Raw genomic sequence first — 17,305 nt, 5'->3', positions numbered from 1 at the left:
ATCTCTATCACAGCTGTCTGAAAGCCACCAATGTTATAGATCCATCACCCCGGCCTGACCACTTTCATTTCCGGATGCCACATTTTTTCCACATCTGCCCTCAAATCTCACTCTTGAATCAAGGCTCTAATCTAATGCCAGGCAAATAATGCCAAAGACTGGCATCTTTATGAACATATGACTTATGATCTCAGCCAGGCACTCAACATGCCCCAGCCGCCTTTTCAACTGTCCTTAGTCTCCCACCTCTCTTCCCCTTATCTGTGGGGCTCCTGGGGGTACAGACCATCTCTTACTGGTCCCTGGATCCCCAGGCCTCAACTCCCAAAACACAGGGTATTCATCGAAATGCAGAATTCATACTGTCCCCTCTCCCCATTTCCACCCACACTTCCTTTACTATTCAGAGTCAACTCCCAAGTCCAATCCTCTGCCCCCCAAAATCTCAAAGCCCATTTCCTCTTATGCTTCAACAGGCCTATCCTCCACTCCCAGGCAAGGACCTGGATCAATTGGTCCACCTCTAGTCTCAGCCCCATCTTCATCTTCCAGGGCAACCAACACAAAAAGGCAAATCAGACAATATCACCACCCTGACTAGAATGCTTCCTTGACAACTCAAGCTCTTTAGCTCATCATAACAAAAGTCTCCTGGCTTTGACCCTGCCTTCTTCTCACGGCCTCATTCCCTACCCCTCCCTCCCACAGTCACCCTTAGAAAACATTCCATGCTATCCTTCCCCCCACCCTCGCCTACCCCCACCAGAAAAAAAAAAAAAAAAAAACACTTTACCCTCAGTCACAGGCTAGCCATTTCTCTCTCCCTCCCTCCCTCCCCAACAGCCCCCATACTCATACCTCCCTCTCCTTCCCCCACACCTCCCTTCTCCCTTTCTCCTCCCTCCAATGCTTCTCATCACCCTTACTGCTCTGGCCAATGTCCATTCGTGGACATCTCCCCAGGTGGAGCCTGCACCACTGCCCATCTCTCCCTGCTCCAAGCAAAGCCAAGCTCAGTGTCTCCCTTCATCCACCACTCGCAGGCCCTCTACCACACTGTGTTTGGTTTATTTACATTGTTCTCTCCGCCCTCGAATTCTACAAGCCTGACAGAGGCAGGGACTATGCCTTTATTCTATAATCCCAGCACAAAACACAATGCTTGACCCAAAGTCGTTGTCTAAATCCTCTCTCAAGTGACTGAAGTGACACTTACATTCAGATAACCATAGCAAAGTGTCCACTACTTGGAGGCCTAAGGCCTCACTGAATACACAACATATGTTTTATGTGAAGATGGGGTTAAGGGACTGTAGTTATAAGTCAGAAACCCCATGGTCTCTGCATCCCTTCCCCAAAACAGGCCACCTCTCTATGAAGAGGAAGGAGTATCAATTATATCTATAGATCCCCTGTCATCGTCTCTAGACTTCATGTCTCTGTAAAAACAAATAGTGACAAAACTTACCCTAAATCTCATGGGGATGAAAGGGACAGCACAGGGAATATGATCAATGGCACTGTAACAGCAGTGTGGGGTGACAGACGGTCGCTACTCTCGTGGTGAGTCTGGCATAACATATAGACTTGTCGAATCACTAGGTTGTACACCTGAAACTAACGTAACATTGCGTGTCAACTATACTTCGATTTAAAAATAAATTAAAAAGTAAAAAAAAAAAAAAAAAAAAAAAAACTAATCCTAAATCTCCCTAAAAGGCATCAGAAGTCTATTAGCAGAGCTCCCATAAAACCTTAATTTCTGTCTCAAATGAAGCGATAAAATGGGTCTGATCCTCTTCCCGGTCCATGTTGTTCTCGGGTCTAGCTGACAGTGGCTTAGCCAAGAGCTGGGACATCTCCTCTGTTATCTGCTTCCATCACCAAGCACCCACCACCCCCCCCCACCCCCAGCAATTCCTCCAGGGCCCAGGACCACCCAGCAAGTTTAATACCCTCACTTGAGGCAGAAGACAGGGGGAGTATAGAGGGTATTTATCTGGATGTATGTCCGGCACTCCATCTGATAGGGACTAAATTGAGAGCGAACCCTTTATAATCAGACTGTCTTTTGGTATCTTGAAATTCCGTCTCATGGCAATCCAAAAGGTGAAAGTCTGGCAATCAAAAGAATGGTTGAGCCCAGGGACAGGAGGCAAACCTAATTTGGCAGCCCCTCAGACACAGAAAACCATGCGTTTCGAACTGACTGAATCCATCCCAAGTAAGATAATCCAGATTCATTTTTAAAACCAACAGGAAATTAATGAGTAAGACAATGAAAATCAAACATTGTTCAAAGAAACAGCATGGCACAAATCCTCAGGAAGCAAAAGGATGATATTCTTTCCTTGAAAATCCAGAACTACAGAGTACTCAGTCTCAAAAATCTGAGAAGTGAGTCAACCTGTCAGAATTCGAAGCTGCTATTTAAGACAATCAGCATGGCAGATATAATGGACCACTAAATGACTGTCTACAGCAAATGTGGATTTGATGAGGTAGTTGAAGACAATCAAGAGAAAAGTTGCATTTAGACTTAAAAAAAAAAAAAAAAAACACATATAATGATTCCAAACTCATAAAACTTTGCGTTGAATACAAGGTCATTCTCATTTTTATGCAAGAAAGCAATGTGAAATTTAATATAATTTCACAAGCATTTATGGTATACATACTACATGTCAGCTATATGCTAAAAACAGGGATGGGAAAATAAGAAAAAGAAACATTCCTTGTTTTTGAATAGTTCACAGTACAGAGGGGAGACAAGATGATTGCAGTAGATGGCAGAGCCTGGCTAGTTGCTCACCGGTATCCCAGGTGGACCACCTTCCTAACCCACTGCATCCAGATGGGGCTCATGGCCAGTTTTACCAGTGAAATGCTAGCAAGAAGTGTTATCTGCCACAGGAAGGTCAGTCCACAAATCTCCTGTGGCATCTGCCATGCTCTCTTCATTCATCAGTCAGCAGAGCTCAGATCTATGGAAAAGCCCGAGGCCAAAGCACACACTGGGGAGGGGACTGTGTGTACCAGAGAGAGAACCCTTTGCTGTGATAAGCCACTGTCACTTGGGCTTTGCCTGTTAAGTTAGTAGATTCTGACTACCGAAGAGTAAAATGTAAGATGTAGTTTCCAAAATAAAAGCACAAGAATGGGGAGCTCTGAGAACACAAGAATGAAACCTCTAAGTGACAGTAAGCAGAGGCAGGGAGGGATGAGATTCCTAGGGAAGAGGAAATTGGAGACTCATCCTGAAGGATGGGCAGGATTTACCTGGGGTGGGGAAAGTGTGAAAGAACGCTAAACTGCATGTAGGAATCAGAAGGGCATATAGGAACAGAAAAGACATTGGACAGGGGCAAAGTTTTGCCTTTTCACCTAAAAGCGATGGGGAACTCTTTAAATATTCCCAGGAGTACTTCATATAGTATCAGATTTGTGGCTATAAGGTCCTCAGTGGAAAATGGTCTGGAAGAGTCCAGAGCCAGCGGAGGCAGAGGCCAGTTAACAGCCGGGGGCAGCCTCCCATAGCAGAAATGGGCAATGGCATGGCTTCAGGGTAGAAGCAGATGCAGGAGATTTACTTGGAATCAAAGAAACTTTTGGACCAACTACACATATGGTAGAATATAAAGAAAGAAAGATCACCAAGGAACGGAGGATTCTCAGGTTTCCGGATCAGACATTGGGTGAATGATGGCAGCAGAAGTGGAGACCAGCAGATTTACAGAGAATAGACCGGGCTTCAACCGTGTGCAGAACCCCAAGGTGGTAAAGTCCAGAGGCAAGTGGATATCAGGGTCTATGGAAGTTCAGGGGTAGAGGTGTGTATTTAGAGGCAGTTGAAGCCACAGAATAGAGGAGATCCCATTGAGAGCAAACCCAGAGCCTGATGCACCAGCACACATGGAAACAGCGTAGGGAGCACCTGTAAGACTGAGAAGAGAGACATAGGTTTAAAAATCCTGGAAAGTTCATGGGAATATGGAGTTTTAAAAGATCATCAAAAATAAGGACTGAAAAATAACCAAGCTCCCACATCTTGATAACCTTGTTGAAAGTTTATCTGGGGAAGGTATGAGAACCAGGGTAACCAATTGGGCAATGAGGCCTTAACAGAAATACCTATTTTTTAATCTAATTTTCCAAAATCCTCTCCATTTTTTAAATCCATGCAAATACTTTCATACATGCAAAGTGAGTAAAACACGAATATATTTGTAATAAAAAGCCAATGATAACATTAAGAAACCATGAAAATCCCTTAGGGTGTCACCCAAGCGCATTCACAATCTGGTCCAAGTTACTCTGTGCACCATCACTCCTTCCTGGGCGGTGTCTGACTTTTCACAACTCCCTCAACCAGCTGATGCCTTCTCACTTTGTTCCCTCCACCTGGAACGCCTTCCCTCACTTTTCCACCTCGCAAATTCCTCATCATCATTCAAAACAGCTTCAATGTCTTCTGTTCCAAACAGCATCCCTTGCCCACACTGTACCCCAGGACACATACCACTGGGATAAAACTGGCTTATTCACATGTGGGCCTCATCCCCCAGGAGGCTGCAAAACTCATCAAAAACAGAGACAGCAACTGATTAATCTTCACATTTGTCCCACCAAGGATGTGACCTGTTATGTTGGCAGTCCCTCCCAAACAACCATACCTATGGTTATTCAGCTCCGTGTATAATCCTCTCCCTTCACTCTGGGCCTTACTGTGTTACTTGCTTTAACTAATAGAACATGGCAGAAAACATCATGCCACTTGGAGGTCTAAGTCTTAAGAATACCTGGCAGCTTCCACTCTGGAATTCTTTGGAGCCGTGAGCTGCCTTTTGAGAAGTCAGGTGACCCTGCCCAGGAGACCATAGGAAGAGGCCACGTGAAGATGATCACATGCTAAGACTGCATGGAAGAGAACCCAGGGACCCAGGCGACAGCAAGAACCAAGGCTCCAGACATATTCTATTCAAGCCATCCTAGCTGAGGCACCAGACATGCGAATGAAGAGCCCGATCTTGAACATCCCAGACCCAGAAAACAGCACACTGAGCCTTCTTCACGTATTTGGAGTTATTCTAAGCTACTGGATTATGAAGTAGTTTGTAATGGAGCAAGAGAGAACTGTGACCAACGGTAGTGGATACATGTGTGTTCAAGAAGAGTTTACGATCAGTCCACTAAGCACCAGTCACTCTCATAGGAGCTAGGGGTTGAACAATGAACAAAACTGAACAAATATCTCTAACTTTATTTAACTAACATTCTAGGGGAAAGAAGGACAATAAATGCAGTTAAAATAAGAAGTATGATAGGGAGGGGTGATTTCTGGGGAGAAAAAGCGGGAAAGAGCAATACAGGAGATGGTTGGAGGGGTCACAATTATAAACAGTATGGTCAGGAAGGTTTCACAAAGACAGGAACAATCTTAAGCTGGAAAAGATGAGGAAACTAGACAGGTGGGTAACTGCAGAAGACCATTTCAGGCATAGAAAACAGCACGTGACGTATGAACCTGCTGGCATTGTTGGAGTAACAGCCACAAGATCAGGAGGCTGGGGGAGAACAGGAGAGGGATGGAAGAAGAGGTCTGAAAGGTAAGAGATGGTGTGCAGGGATCCCCAAGATCACCCAGGTTCCATGATTCACCAGGAGGACTCATAGGACTCAGCATATAGTCATTCTCATAGCTGTGATGTATTACTAGGCACAAGCTTCCAATGATCCACTTCCAGTAGACCGCCCCCCACCCAGCAACAAGTTTTGACATCATGTGTGAAATGTCCATCTACCAGAGAGGATCGTTCGAGACTCAGCATCCATGGTTTTCACTGGGGGCTGGTCACATAGGGACCCTCTGCCTAGCATGTGCAAAAATTCCAGACCTTAGAAAAAGCAGGTGTTCAGTATAAACCATATTGTTTGCATAAAGAATAGCCATTTGCATAAGCCATTATTTTCAGAGAATGGTGGGAACGCTCCACAAATCTAAGTTCCCAGATGCCAGTCAAGAGTCAGCCTTGTAAGCAGGTGTAAAGATAGGAGTCACAGGCCTGCTTCACTAACTTTTTTGCACAGATACCCACATCATGTAGCATCTTACAGGCCATCGGAAAGAGACCGGAGCCAACAGAGGATCTCGGGTAGAAGAAGGACATGACCTGACTAGAATTTTAAATGTCACTCTAGCTTTTGTGTTGAGAAAAGACCTTTCGTGGGGGGCATGAGGCAGAAACAGGGAAACTAAAATTCACTGGAAAAACAAAAACAAAAATACCATGAACCCCAGCACACTAACAGAAAAGCTGGAAAGAAGCAGTGAGATACTGAATGTATTGGGAGAGTGGAATCTCTCTGAGTTGCAGATTGATTGCAGGTTAATCACACAAGGAAGGGAGCAGTCACAAACTGTGACAAGGATTTCTGGCCTGAACAACCAGCAGGGTGGCACTGCCATTTAATGTGATGGGGAAGACTGTGGGGGGAGTAGATCTGGAGTATGGGATCAGGAGTTCAGTTTGGGGCTTGCTAAGTGTAAGATGCCTACCTGACATCCAAGCAAAGGTGGCAAGGAAGCTGCTACTTTGAGTTTGGAGCTCAGAGGAGAGATCTGGGCTGGAGCTAGAGAGATGATATTTGGGTCCATAATGCTGGAGGAGCTCATCCAAAAGCATCTAAACCTCACCAAAAATGCTCAAGCAGACCTCAACTTGCTTTAAAATTAAGCTGGGTTTTGCTCACGTCTAGGTAAAGGATTCAAGGTTTTAAAGGCTGTGTCTTCCACCTTTGAATACCAAAAGGTAAATGCAGACCCCTTTCTGATGCCAGAGTTCCCAACAGGATAGCCACATCCGTAAGAATGTCAGCATAAGGACTGCCTGGGACCTGAGCTGTAGACCAGGTGTTTCCAAAAGCAGCTGAGAGAAATCAGCAGAGGAGCCTTAGACTTGAACTGTCCATTTGGGTAAATTGCTTATGACCTTTTGTGATTTTTTCTTGAAGTTTATTTATTTAGAGAGAGAGCAAACACAGCATAGGAGGGGGGCAGAGAGAGAAAGAGAGAGAGAGAAAGAGAGAGAGAAAGAGAGAGAGAGAGAGAGAGAGAGAGAGAGGGAGGGAGGGAGGGAGGGAGGGAGGGAGGGGGAGAGGGCCTGATGTGCAGAGCCTGACACGAGGCTTGATCTCAGGAACCCTAAGATCATCACCTGAGCCGAAATCAAGAGTCAGATGCTTAACAGACTGAGCCACCCGGGCACCCCCATTTGTGACCACTTAAACTTGAATTGAAAATTCAGTTCTTCAGTTGCACTACCACATTTCAAGTATTGAAAAACCATAAGTGGCTAGAGGGTGCCCTGTTTGAAAACACAGCTATAGAACATTTCTATCATCACAAAAAGTTTCTATGGACTTTACCACTTTAGACTTTCCAAGAGAAAATCCAAAGCTCTGCATATTAATAGACCCCTCAGATGATTTTAATAACCAATTACTTCAGAAAACAGAGTCTCATAAAAATCTGACATTACCATTTGCCCAACCTCCACACAGAGGATCTATGCCACAGAATGCCCTTGGAATGGGATAAATACTTGGTTAACTAAGCCATTTGAGCACAGCGCTCCAAACTACAAATCAGGGCTGTGGCTCCCAACATGAAGCGATTACTGCAGCCCAAATCCTGGTCAGCAAACCCTATATGTAGGTCATGGTGGGAGTATGGGTGGGGGGAGGGGCGTGGGGATGGGAGCAAGAGAGGTGTGGGGGAGGAGGAGAGGGAGAGGTGTAGCCAGGACAGAGAGAGGTACAGGAGGGAAGAGAAAGAGGTGTAATGGAAAAGAGAAGGTCCAGGGGCCACAAACTCAAATACCTACAGCAGGCCAAAGGGCAACAATGGCTTACATGGGCCATAGAAAATAACAACAGAGTAAAAAGGTAAGCCTGAGGTAGTAACATACTTTTGGGGAGGCCATAATGGAGCAGAGAGCAGAAGGATTCCTGCTTAAAGAGAAGAGGGATGTCTCGTTTCCAACTGATGGTTGCCTATGTGGGAAAGTAAAGCCCAATGCAGTCAGAGCTTCTGATTTGTTTTTCCGCCCAGAGAAGACAGAAATCTGGATCTTTGCATGAAGTCTCAAGATATTTAAACATGGCAACTCAGTCAAAATGTGAAACTGAGCAGAATTGAAAAACCAGGTCTGTGGGTCCCAGCGGGCCCCACCAGCCCTGTGTCTGTAAACTCAGAGGCTGCTCTATGCAGGTCAGGTGAAGAACCAAAAGCAAGTTAGCAGCATGCACCCTGCTGGTGGTGAGTCAGTCCTGTCCACACGCCGGGGACAAACATCGAGTCCACATAGGAGAAGAGAGGAAATGAATGAATAGGAAATGAAGCACTCCAGTACATCAGTGCCCAAAAAATTGAAAAGCATTTTAGGAATCCACTCTGGTCCTAGTTTATGTATACAGGAACCTTAAAATCTGGAAACAAGACAACCAAAACTGAAAAAAGTTCAAGAATTCAGGATTTCCAGCCTATTCCTCCAGTTAGGCCCATATACCAGATTCTTGTTACTGTACAAGTTTTTAGATGCTGACCCCACAATTTATCAGAAAACAGAATTATTACTCTTATCTTGCTCAGATTTGGGAAGCTGGTCTCAAGGGTAAAAGAAATAATTCAAAATATCTGAACACAGAAGAGATTCCTTCTGGCAAATGTATCAAATGTTTCTTTACTTAAAAAAAAAAAAAAAAAAAGGTATTCTCCTACAGTCAAATCCACAAATCAGCTTAAAATTCCAGCATACCCACTATCCCATGACCTCAATGTTCATATTATCTCATTCATTTCAACTCATAAACACACTATACATTCTCACTACTAAACAAGTCTTTCCCTTATTCACTTCAACCTCATTTAGTTTGTGTGTGGGTGTATGAAATATATATATATATATATATATATATATATATATATATATAAAAATGGTCAATTAAATAAATTATTTGAACCCTGCCGTGAGACTTCATTCATGGCAGGAGAGACGACTGCTAATGATAGGTTGATCTGAAGAGGTCTAAAACACAGGATCTGCTATCAAAAGAGTTTAAAATCAAATGAGTTCAGCCTTACCAGATGATTTCAGTAGATTAGTAGTTCTCAGCCCAAGCTGGGCATTAAAATCATCTTTTTAAAACACCTATGCCCAGGCTCCACTCTAAACCTACTGAAGTAGAATCTTGGAGAAAGGGACTTGGGCATTTGTATTATTTAAAATGTTGAATGATAAATTAGAGGTAACTAATGATCAGCCAGGGTTGAGAGCCCCTGCAGGATACGGCTCAATTACCCATTCACCTGTGACACGTAATTTCGATGATAAATTTAACTAGTTACTCAATGATCTCCACCTTGAACTACATGAGAAGACAATCTCCTCTCCACTAACTACTTAAGTAAATTGGATTTAGAGCCTGGGACACTGATAAACTACGAGGATCCAAAGACAAGCAACCCCATAATTCTTGCCCCATAGTCAATTCACCTTCCCCGACAAGTTCATCAAATGGCAGGGAGGGGAGAAGGGGGCAATAGGAAATTCAAAGTCCCAGATTTCAAAACATAATTAAAGCCTTCCCAAAAGTCCCCTCACAGTCCTCAACATCTTACCCAATTCTGGCTTTATCTGATGCTGATTCAGCTGGTTCCCCACATTCCACAAATACCAGTCTTCTTTGTTCTCAGCAGAAGTTTGGTACTTCTCACATGTTGTCCACAAAATCCAGAATGGCCTCATGGCTTCACTTACCCTCCAAACTGTAGATACCTCACCTCTACCCTCAATCTTGAAATCTGCCTTTGTCCCATCTAAATTATTCAAGGCCCTGAAAGAAATGGGCTTAATTTATATTCGTGTTCCCACCAATTTTTTCTTTCTAGCACTCTCCACCTGAATATCTAAGAGATTTTGCCCATTTTTCCATCTGTAATCAGACTAAGGAATGTTTTTCACACTTGACTTGCAAATCCTGCAATATTAGGCTCAGAAATTAGACTTCTTCCCAATACATGTAGACCTGTACTGCATAAGATACAATCAAGAGGAACTTGTGCATGCCACAACTCTCTGCAAGAAATAAAATTCCCCTCTTTAGGTTGATAGGTGATCATAGCAGTTTATAGATGGAATGGTCTTTTAGAAAAAAAAACTGTAAAAAATAAATAAGATGGGTACATTCCAATGCACAATAACCTACTGGGCAGTGCAGTTAGTGACTATGAGTAAGGACCTACAGACAGTTCCTGGGTTCAATTCGACCACGTATCTGTCATATCTCTGTGTCTCTTTTTTTCCCTTCTGTAAAAAGAAAATACTAGGACCTGTCTCATGAAGTCATTTAACATATGTAAAGTTCTTACAACAGTGCCTGCATAGCAGCAGCAAGCCTAATTTATTTTAGTTATTATGTTTTTATTGCTGAGTGCAAGGCTAAACATCTTGCTGTCCAGGGGAGCAAGCCTTTTAAATTTCTTTCACTGATTTAAAGAAAGTGAATTTGTGACAAGTTGTTTTTCAAATTGAATTTTGACATTTCCGGTCTTTTCCCATTATTTTCTAAATTCAGTGAATGAAAGCATGGAATTTGTTAGATTATTTCTAGACATTTTAGTTCCATTAGGAATCCCATTTAATATTAGTTAAGCCTTGTTATGAATACAATGCTATTTAAAATGAAACTATGGGAGAGAGATATCTAGGGAGAGAGAAAATATCACTTGCCACTTAATAAATTGAGATTTTAAAAGCCAAAGAAGGGAGGGAGAATTTATAAACTGTGGGTGACCTTTAAATGTCCTATGTGCTAATATATAAATGTAAACACAGAAAAATGTAATAACTGGTAATAGTAAATTAATCAATACAATTACATTATAGGTTCTGATATGATAAATTATGCTTTCAGTACAGAATATCAATAGCTTTTTAACACCTTTAAGATCAAATTATAAGTGCACTAAATTTCATCTAGTTTATCTAGATGAATTAGGTAAATTTCAACTAATTTACCCTGCATGTCATTTATAAGTATGTAGCTTACTTCTTACTTCTGTTACTTGGACAGCTCCAAATACTAAACTTCCAAATATACAAGATGTTAGAGCATAAATTATTTTAAATACTGAGTTAAAAATAAAAATAAGTTTATCACCTCATTAAGATAATCTTTCAATGACATTTACTTGAATAATTTGTCTAGAATAATGTCGTTACTATTAACCTTAGCTTACTTTCAGAAGTTAGTGTGGTTACTATTAACCTTACCTCACTTTCAGAGGCTTACTTTCAGAAGTTCAGGAGGATTGGTTACTTGAGCAAATATCAGTTTTTAACTGAATTACACAACACAGAACAGCACACACTTTGAAACAATGGGGGGAAATGGGGTAGATACTCATATACTTCTATAGGCCATTTATATAGTTCTCACGCCATGAAAACAAATATTGCGAGCCACTGACATCTAAAGCAAGAATTCATGACTTGTCCTGTTTGAAGAGAATTTAGGGCCTGATGTTCCATCTGAAGATTCAGACAATTAAAAGGTGCTCTTTGAAGCCTTCATTAAAAGATTTCATTGAAGAAGAGACAGAGTCCCAGTATGTTACCCAAACAGCTAATATGAATTCTAGCGTCCAATTCTGAACACGTATTGCACACTTAAAAGTAGTCACTTAACTTTTACGTATATCTGATTTCGGGGACAGATCTGGAAACTATCTTTATGACTATATCAACAGTCACCCAGGATCTGACACAGCGCACACACTAGTAAATACTCCTAGAATATGTGGCATTAAACTAAAGACACTCAAAAGGTGGACGGCTTAGTGTAAGCAAACAGCATCCTTCTACGTAAGTTCCTGCCCCAGTCACTGATGGAGAACAGCTCACAAAATTAAATTCCAAGGGCTCCATCAGTTGTAACTTCCGAGTATCTGTTGCTAGCACCAATCAACTTTCTAACTCCAAGGAGCAAAAGTGGGGCGGGCCTTAGCCGGGGTCAAAATTCACACCTGACTGAGCAGCACCTTCCAGCGCTCCCTTGAGAAGCGTTTTCTCAAACACCTAAAGCTGTGCTTCTCAAACTTCAACAGTCATTCCAATCACCTGGGAGCTTGTTTAAAAGCAGATTCAGAGGCAGTGGGCCTGGAGGAGGGCATCAGACTGTGCATTCGTAGCGAGCCCCCAAGGGACTCCCATGCAGCGTTGCCTCCCAGCACCCTTTGAGAAGCAAGGCCCACAAACGCCCAAAGGCATCCAGGTCACTTATACTAGCAACGAAACTTGGCGGGCACAGGTAGCTTCCAATAAAGTCTACTGGGTGCTGTGTCCTCTGCGCGTCGCCACCGGGTCCTGGGGCACCTGGCAGGTGCCCTGGCCTTGGTGCGCTCGCGGGTAGCCCGCCCCACAGCCGCGCCCCCACTACGCGCCCCAGCGCTCACCTTCTCCCTGGTCTTCAGGTACCGCTGCAGCGCCTGCTGCGTGAGCTCCCGGACGCGCAGCTGGCCCTCCTTGCAGGGCACCACGATGCCGGTTCTGCCGAAGCACACGGTCACTTTCATCCTGGCCCCCGGCGCCCACGCCGGGCCCGGCCGAACAGGTGTCCCGCCCCACGGGCGCAGCCCACACTCTGGGGGTTCGCCCGGCGCGGGGGGGTCCGGAGACCTGGAGCACCTCTCCCCCGCGCCCCCTCAGGGCCCGGGGTTCGCGGCAGCGCCCCTCCTCCCGGCGCAGGCGGCCCCGGGGCGGGCGGCAATCGGGGAAGGGGGCGGCTGCGGGAAGGGCTACCTCCCAGGTAGCTGGTGCCCGGGGACGCGGCTGCACTGTGGCCGGGCTCCTCCTCCTCCTGCTCCGTCTCCTGCTCGGGCCCGGACAAGGCGGCTGCTCCGAGCCCGCCAAAGCGAAACTGCCGGGCCAGCTCTGGCCCTGGCCCTGCCCCCTGGCCCCGGCCCTGGCGGCGGCGGCGGCGGCGGCAGCTGGGCCGACTCCAGGCCCCGGGCTGGAGTGGGCGGCGGCGGCGGCGCGCGGGGCCGGAGTTGGGAGGAAACTTTTGCGCCGGATCCCAACTCCTCGGCGGCGCGCGGCGCTCTGGGCTCCCGCGGCCCCGGGGCCGGCCTGGGCCCGGCTCTTAAAGGGGCCGCGGCGCTCCCGGGCCCAGCCGCGCACTCGGCTGAGCGGGGCGGGGGCCCTTGCAGCCGGTAACAGGAGCCCGGGAGCCTTCCCTCACTCGATCTCTCCCTGGCTCTGTCCCTCCTGCACACACGCTGAGCTCTGGAGAATTGTAACGGGACCTGAGAGCTACCCACCGGGGGATTGAAACCGGATCTCATAAAGCAACCTTGAGGGATTAGCTAGGAGACTGCAGAGCTACACCGTTAAAACGTGAGGCTTGGAGCGAGATTCAAGGAAAGCCTGAGAGCAGGTGCTTGTCGCCACGCCCACCAAAAACACCGGAGGAGTGGCAGCTCACAGGTACTGAGCTGCAGGGATGACCCAAGGGCCTGCCAGGAACCTCGTCTTAAGCAGAGCACCGATTCTGTCCTCTGAAGTCCTGAGATGGCAAAACTGAACCCCCAAGGGGTTCTTGGGGATAACGTGGGAGTGGAACTCTTCCTTTTACAGAAGACAACACTGAGATTTTCCCCAAAGGTCACATTCCAGACCCAGATATGATAGCCCAGTTTTACATACATCCTTCAGAAATGTGCCTCCTCTTGTGCATTTGACTAGAAAAACAATTTTAAACACTTTAAGGCTCATGATTTGGGAGGCATGGGTCCACCACCAATTGAAATAGGAGTATCTGAAAAAATAATTCAAAAAAATAAAATTTGTGTCGTTCTTAGGTCCCATATCAATGAGCTCCTGTGAGTCTAACAACAACCCCGTAAGGTATTATTTTTCCAATTTTGTGCATGAAGAATGGTGCTGAGGGACGTTAAGGAACTGAACTGACCATGAAGTTAGTTGTGCTCAGAGAAACTCAGTTGTTCCCATGCTAAATTTCTGGTCTCCCCAAATTGTTTTTCCAGCAGTCTAGTTCATCCAGCACCATAGTCAGGGCTACATCATGTGTTTTCCTACAAAAGAATTTGTTTCTTTGTCAGGACATATTTAGGGGCTTCTGGGTGGCTCATTGGGTTAAGCATCTGACTCTATCTCCGCTCAGATCATGGCCTCAAGGTTTGTGAGTTCCAGCCACACTTCTGGTTCTGCAGGGACAGCACAGAGCCTGCTTGGGATTCTGTCTCTCCTCTCTGCTGCCCCCCCCCCCCCCGCTTGCGTGCTCCTACGCATGCGCTCTCTGGCTCTCTCTCTCTTTCTCTCAAAATAAATAAACTTAAAAAAAAAGTCACATTTAAATTGAACTTGATTACCTAGAACAGTATGATAATGTATAGGAGATTAATGGGCTTATGAATTTTGAAAATTTTTAAATTTTATAACTCATTCATACATGTAATATATATTGATTTTCTTCTGTATGGGACCTTATATAAATAAGGTCAGTGACATCAAAGAGGATCACACAGACCAAGTCTATTTGAAAATATATATTAGTATAATTTGGTAGCAAACGCAATACAAACTAATTTAAATAAACTAAAGACAGAATCACTTTCCTCATTCTTTTTTCTCATAAAATCAGAAGATCCAGAGAGCACTCCTCCGAGGCAAGATTGAATCTGGAGACTAAACCATGTCCTCAGGGGCCATCTTTCTCGATCTAATGGCCCTGAGTTCCTCAGGATTTCCCCAGAGGAGGCAAAGATGGCCACTCCCAGTGTTCCCGATTTACACAGCCCTAAAGACAGGCATCTCAGCCATCAGTAAGCCTTTTCTGGTAAGGGCTTGCATATCCAAGCTTGAGTTACATACCTTCCCTCTGTCGAGATGATTGGCCAGACCTGGTTCACCTGCCACTAAATCTGTGAACTGAAACCCGGAGGGTAAATACCCAAAATATGGGTCAACAAAATATATTGAACCACCACAAAATATAAAATTGCTTTCCAGCCCTCGGGGGGCTTATAGATAAATAGCAGGGGAGACAAGGCCTACAGATGTGAAAAGTTCAACAGCAACTATAAAACAACAGTAAATTTGATAATTCTACTGAATGTTATTGATTTATATGTATGCCATGCCCTGTTTAAAGTGACTATAACATAGAAATAAAAATGGAGATATGATATATTACATAACAACAGAGAGAGAGAGAGAGAGAGAGAGACCTATGTATCATGTAAGAACATAGAGAAAGATACCTATGTATCATATATTATGTATCCGTATCTTATTTTCCCTTGCAATAATCTTACAAGAGAGGTACTTTTGTTACCCTCCTTTTAAAGATGAAACTGAGGCTAAGGGAGGTAAGGTCACATTCTTAGCAAGTAGCAGAAGCTGAACTAGAACCCAGGCAGTCTGACTCCACCAGAGTCTTGCTAGTAACTACTATGCTGATCTTACATGGGAAGTACCAAATCAGTAGAGCACAGAAACAAATATTAAGGCTATGCATTAATATGAGACCCTTTTAATGTTTTGTATTTTATGGACATGTAGAATGAAACAGAGCAAAGCTTTTTAGCTGATGAAATGACTATTCTATATCTTCTTGGCTTGTTTGTTTTTTTTTTCTCCTCACTTGCTCCAGACTCTTACTCTTCTGCTCAGATAATGAAGAACCCTTGCTCTTCTCCACACTGCAAACTTCCTCTGGGCCCATCTTTAGCCTCTCTCCAATATCTAGAGCCCCCTGTGTCTTGGCTTTCAGAAGCCCCAGGTTAACCAGGAAGAACACACAGGCTGTCCACGTCCCACTTGCAGAAAGATTGGCATAAGCTCCTGTGACATGTAGCAGAGGCTATGCGGTTGTAAGATGAAGGGAGAGAGGAAGCTAGGCACGCATATGAACAATGCATTGTGCAATCCTGCACACCATGGAGTGAACTTTAATGACCCCAAGCTAGTAATTAGAAAAAGAGTTTAGCGTCTATTAATTCATGTTTATTAAGTAGCCAGATTTAATTTGTTCTTTGGTCTTATCACAGCATACATAGAAACAACTTATATATTAAGCGACCTAAAGGAACGTAGTTACAACACAGATACTCATGCCCGGCAAATTCCTAAATCAATATTTCATGCCCCATGGGACTCCTGGACAGAAGAAATAAATAATTTGCCTTGATTGAGTAACACTAGAGGATTCTAGGCCTGGGTTCCATTTTCTTGTTTTGCCTGTTGGATGGATAAATATTGCCTGTGGTGTGATATTTTCCCATTTGTTATCCAAAAGCTTAGCAAGTTGTGGAGTAGCCAGTGAAAATTTTATGCAGAGAACAATAATACTAACCAATATTATTAAACTTCTCTGCCTTACAAAAAGTATAACGAAAATGTCAGGTACCATTAGGCATATATTAAATAAAAAATGGTAATTTTTATATATAGTTGACCAGGCATCCATTCTAATGTTTAGCACCATTAAAACAGAAACAATTTTCACCCCTCAAGGCATTTTATATAACAAGCAATATTTATCTCCAATTCAGTAAATGTGGTTTGTTGGTTTGTTTTTTCATAATAATCTTCTTTCTAAGACCTTTGGAACAAGTAGTACAACACAATATGTTATTTGCTTCCTTGCGAATGCAGGTGCCAGAGTGATATCATAAAAGAAGAAAAATGGGTATGATTCTTCATTCTTTCCTTCCATGTTTAAAAGCAAAGAGTTTGGGCTATTGTTTAACTTGGCAAGAATGGGTTTTTCTTAAGAGATGTTTGTCTCTAAGTGCCTGATGGCATTCATTTGTTGACTGTTTCTTTGTTGACTCTTTCTGTAGCTCTCCTTAAAACACAAATAACAATGCTATACACCCCAAAGGGAGTATTGTGGGCTTTCAGATTTTGAAAGGTCCTTATTTATGCCTTTTCTATAAGTAACACTCATAAGTCTCCACAATGATACAGCTAGACCTCTCCTCCTTATACTGAAATCCACTCGATGGATAATAATGTACTGCTTTGATTTATGTTTTCCTGAAGAAGAAGAAAAAAAAAAGCCTGCATCAAGTGATCATATCTTTAAAAAAAATTTTTTTAATTAAAAAAAAAAAACAACCAAAAGCAAGGAAACTCTTCAACTGGTGTTGTGGTAAGAGTTGATCAGGGGGTGCCTGGGTGGCTCAGCTGGTTAAGCATCCAACTCTTAGTTCTGGCTCAGG

General features: G+C 43.9%; 1 protein-coding gene across 1 annotated transcript in view; it reads right to left on the bottom strand.

Moving 5' to 3' along the window:
- PARD3B (par-3 family cell polarity regulator beta) overlaps positions 1 to 12,982 on the bottom strand; it is a 1,004,169-nt gene extending 991,187 nt beyond the window's left edge. The window contains exon 1 of the mRNA XM_042949849.1: positions 12,515 to 12,982. Within this exon, the coding sequence (XP_042805783.1) occupies positions 12,515 to 12,634 (120 nt within the window). The 5' untranslated portion in view covers positions 12,635 to 12,982. The remainder of the gene's footprint in view (positions 1 to 12,514) is intronic.
- Positions 12,983 to 17,305: the final 4,323 nt, after the last annotated feature.

The sequence above is a fragment of the Panthera leo genome, chromosome C1 (assembly GCF_018350215.1).
Source record: "Panthera leo isolate Ple1 chromosome C1, P.leo_Ple1_pat1.1, whole genome shotgun sequence".
NCBI classification, from domain to species: Eukaryota; Metazoa; Chordata; class Mammalia; order Carnivora; family Felidae; genus Panthera; species Panthera leo.
This window is presented reverse-complemented; position numbering and strand designations above follow the sequence as displayed.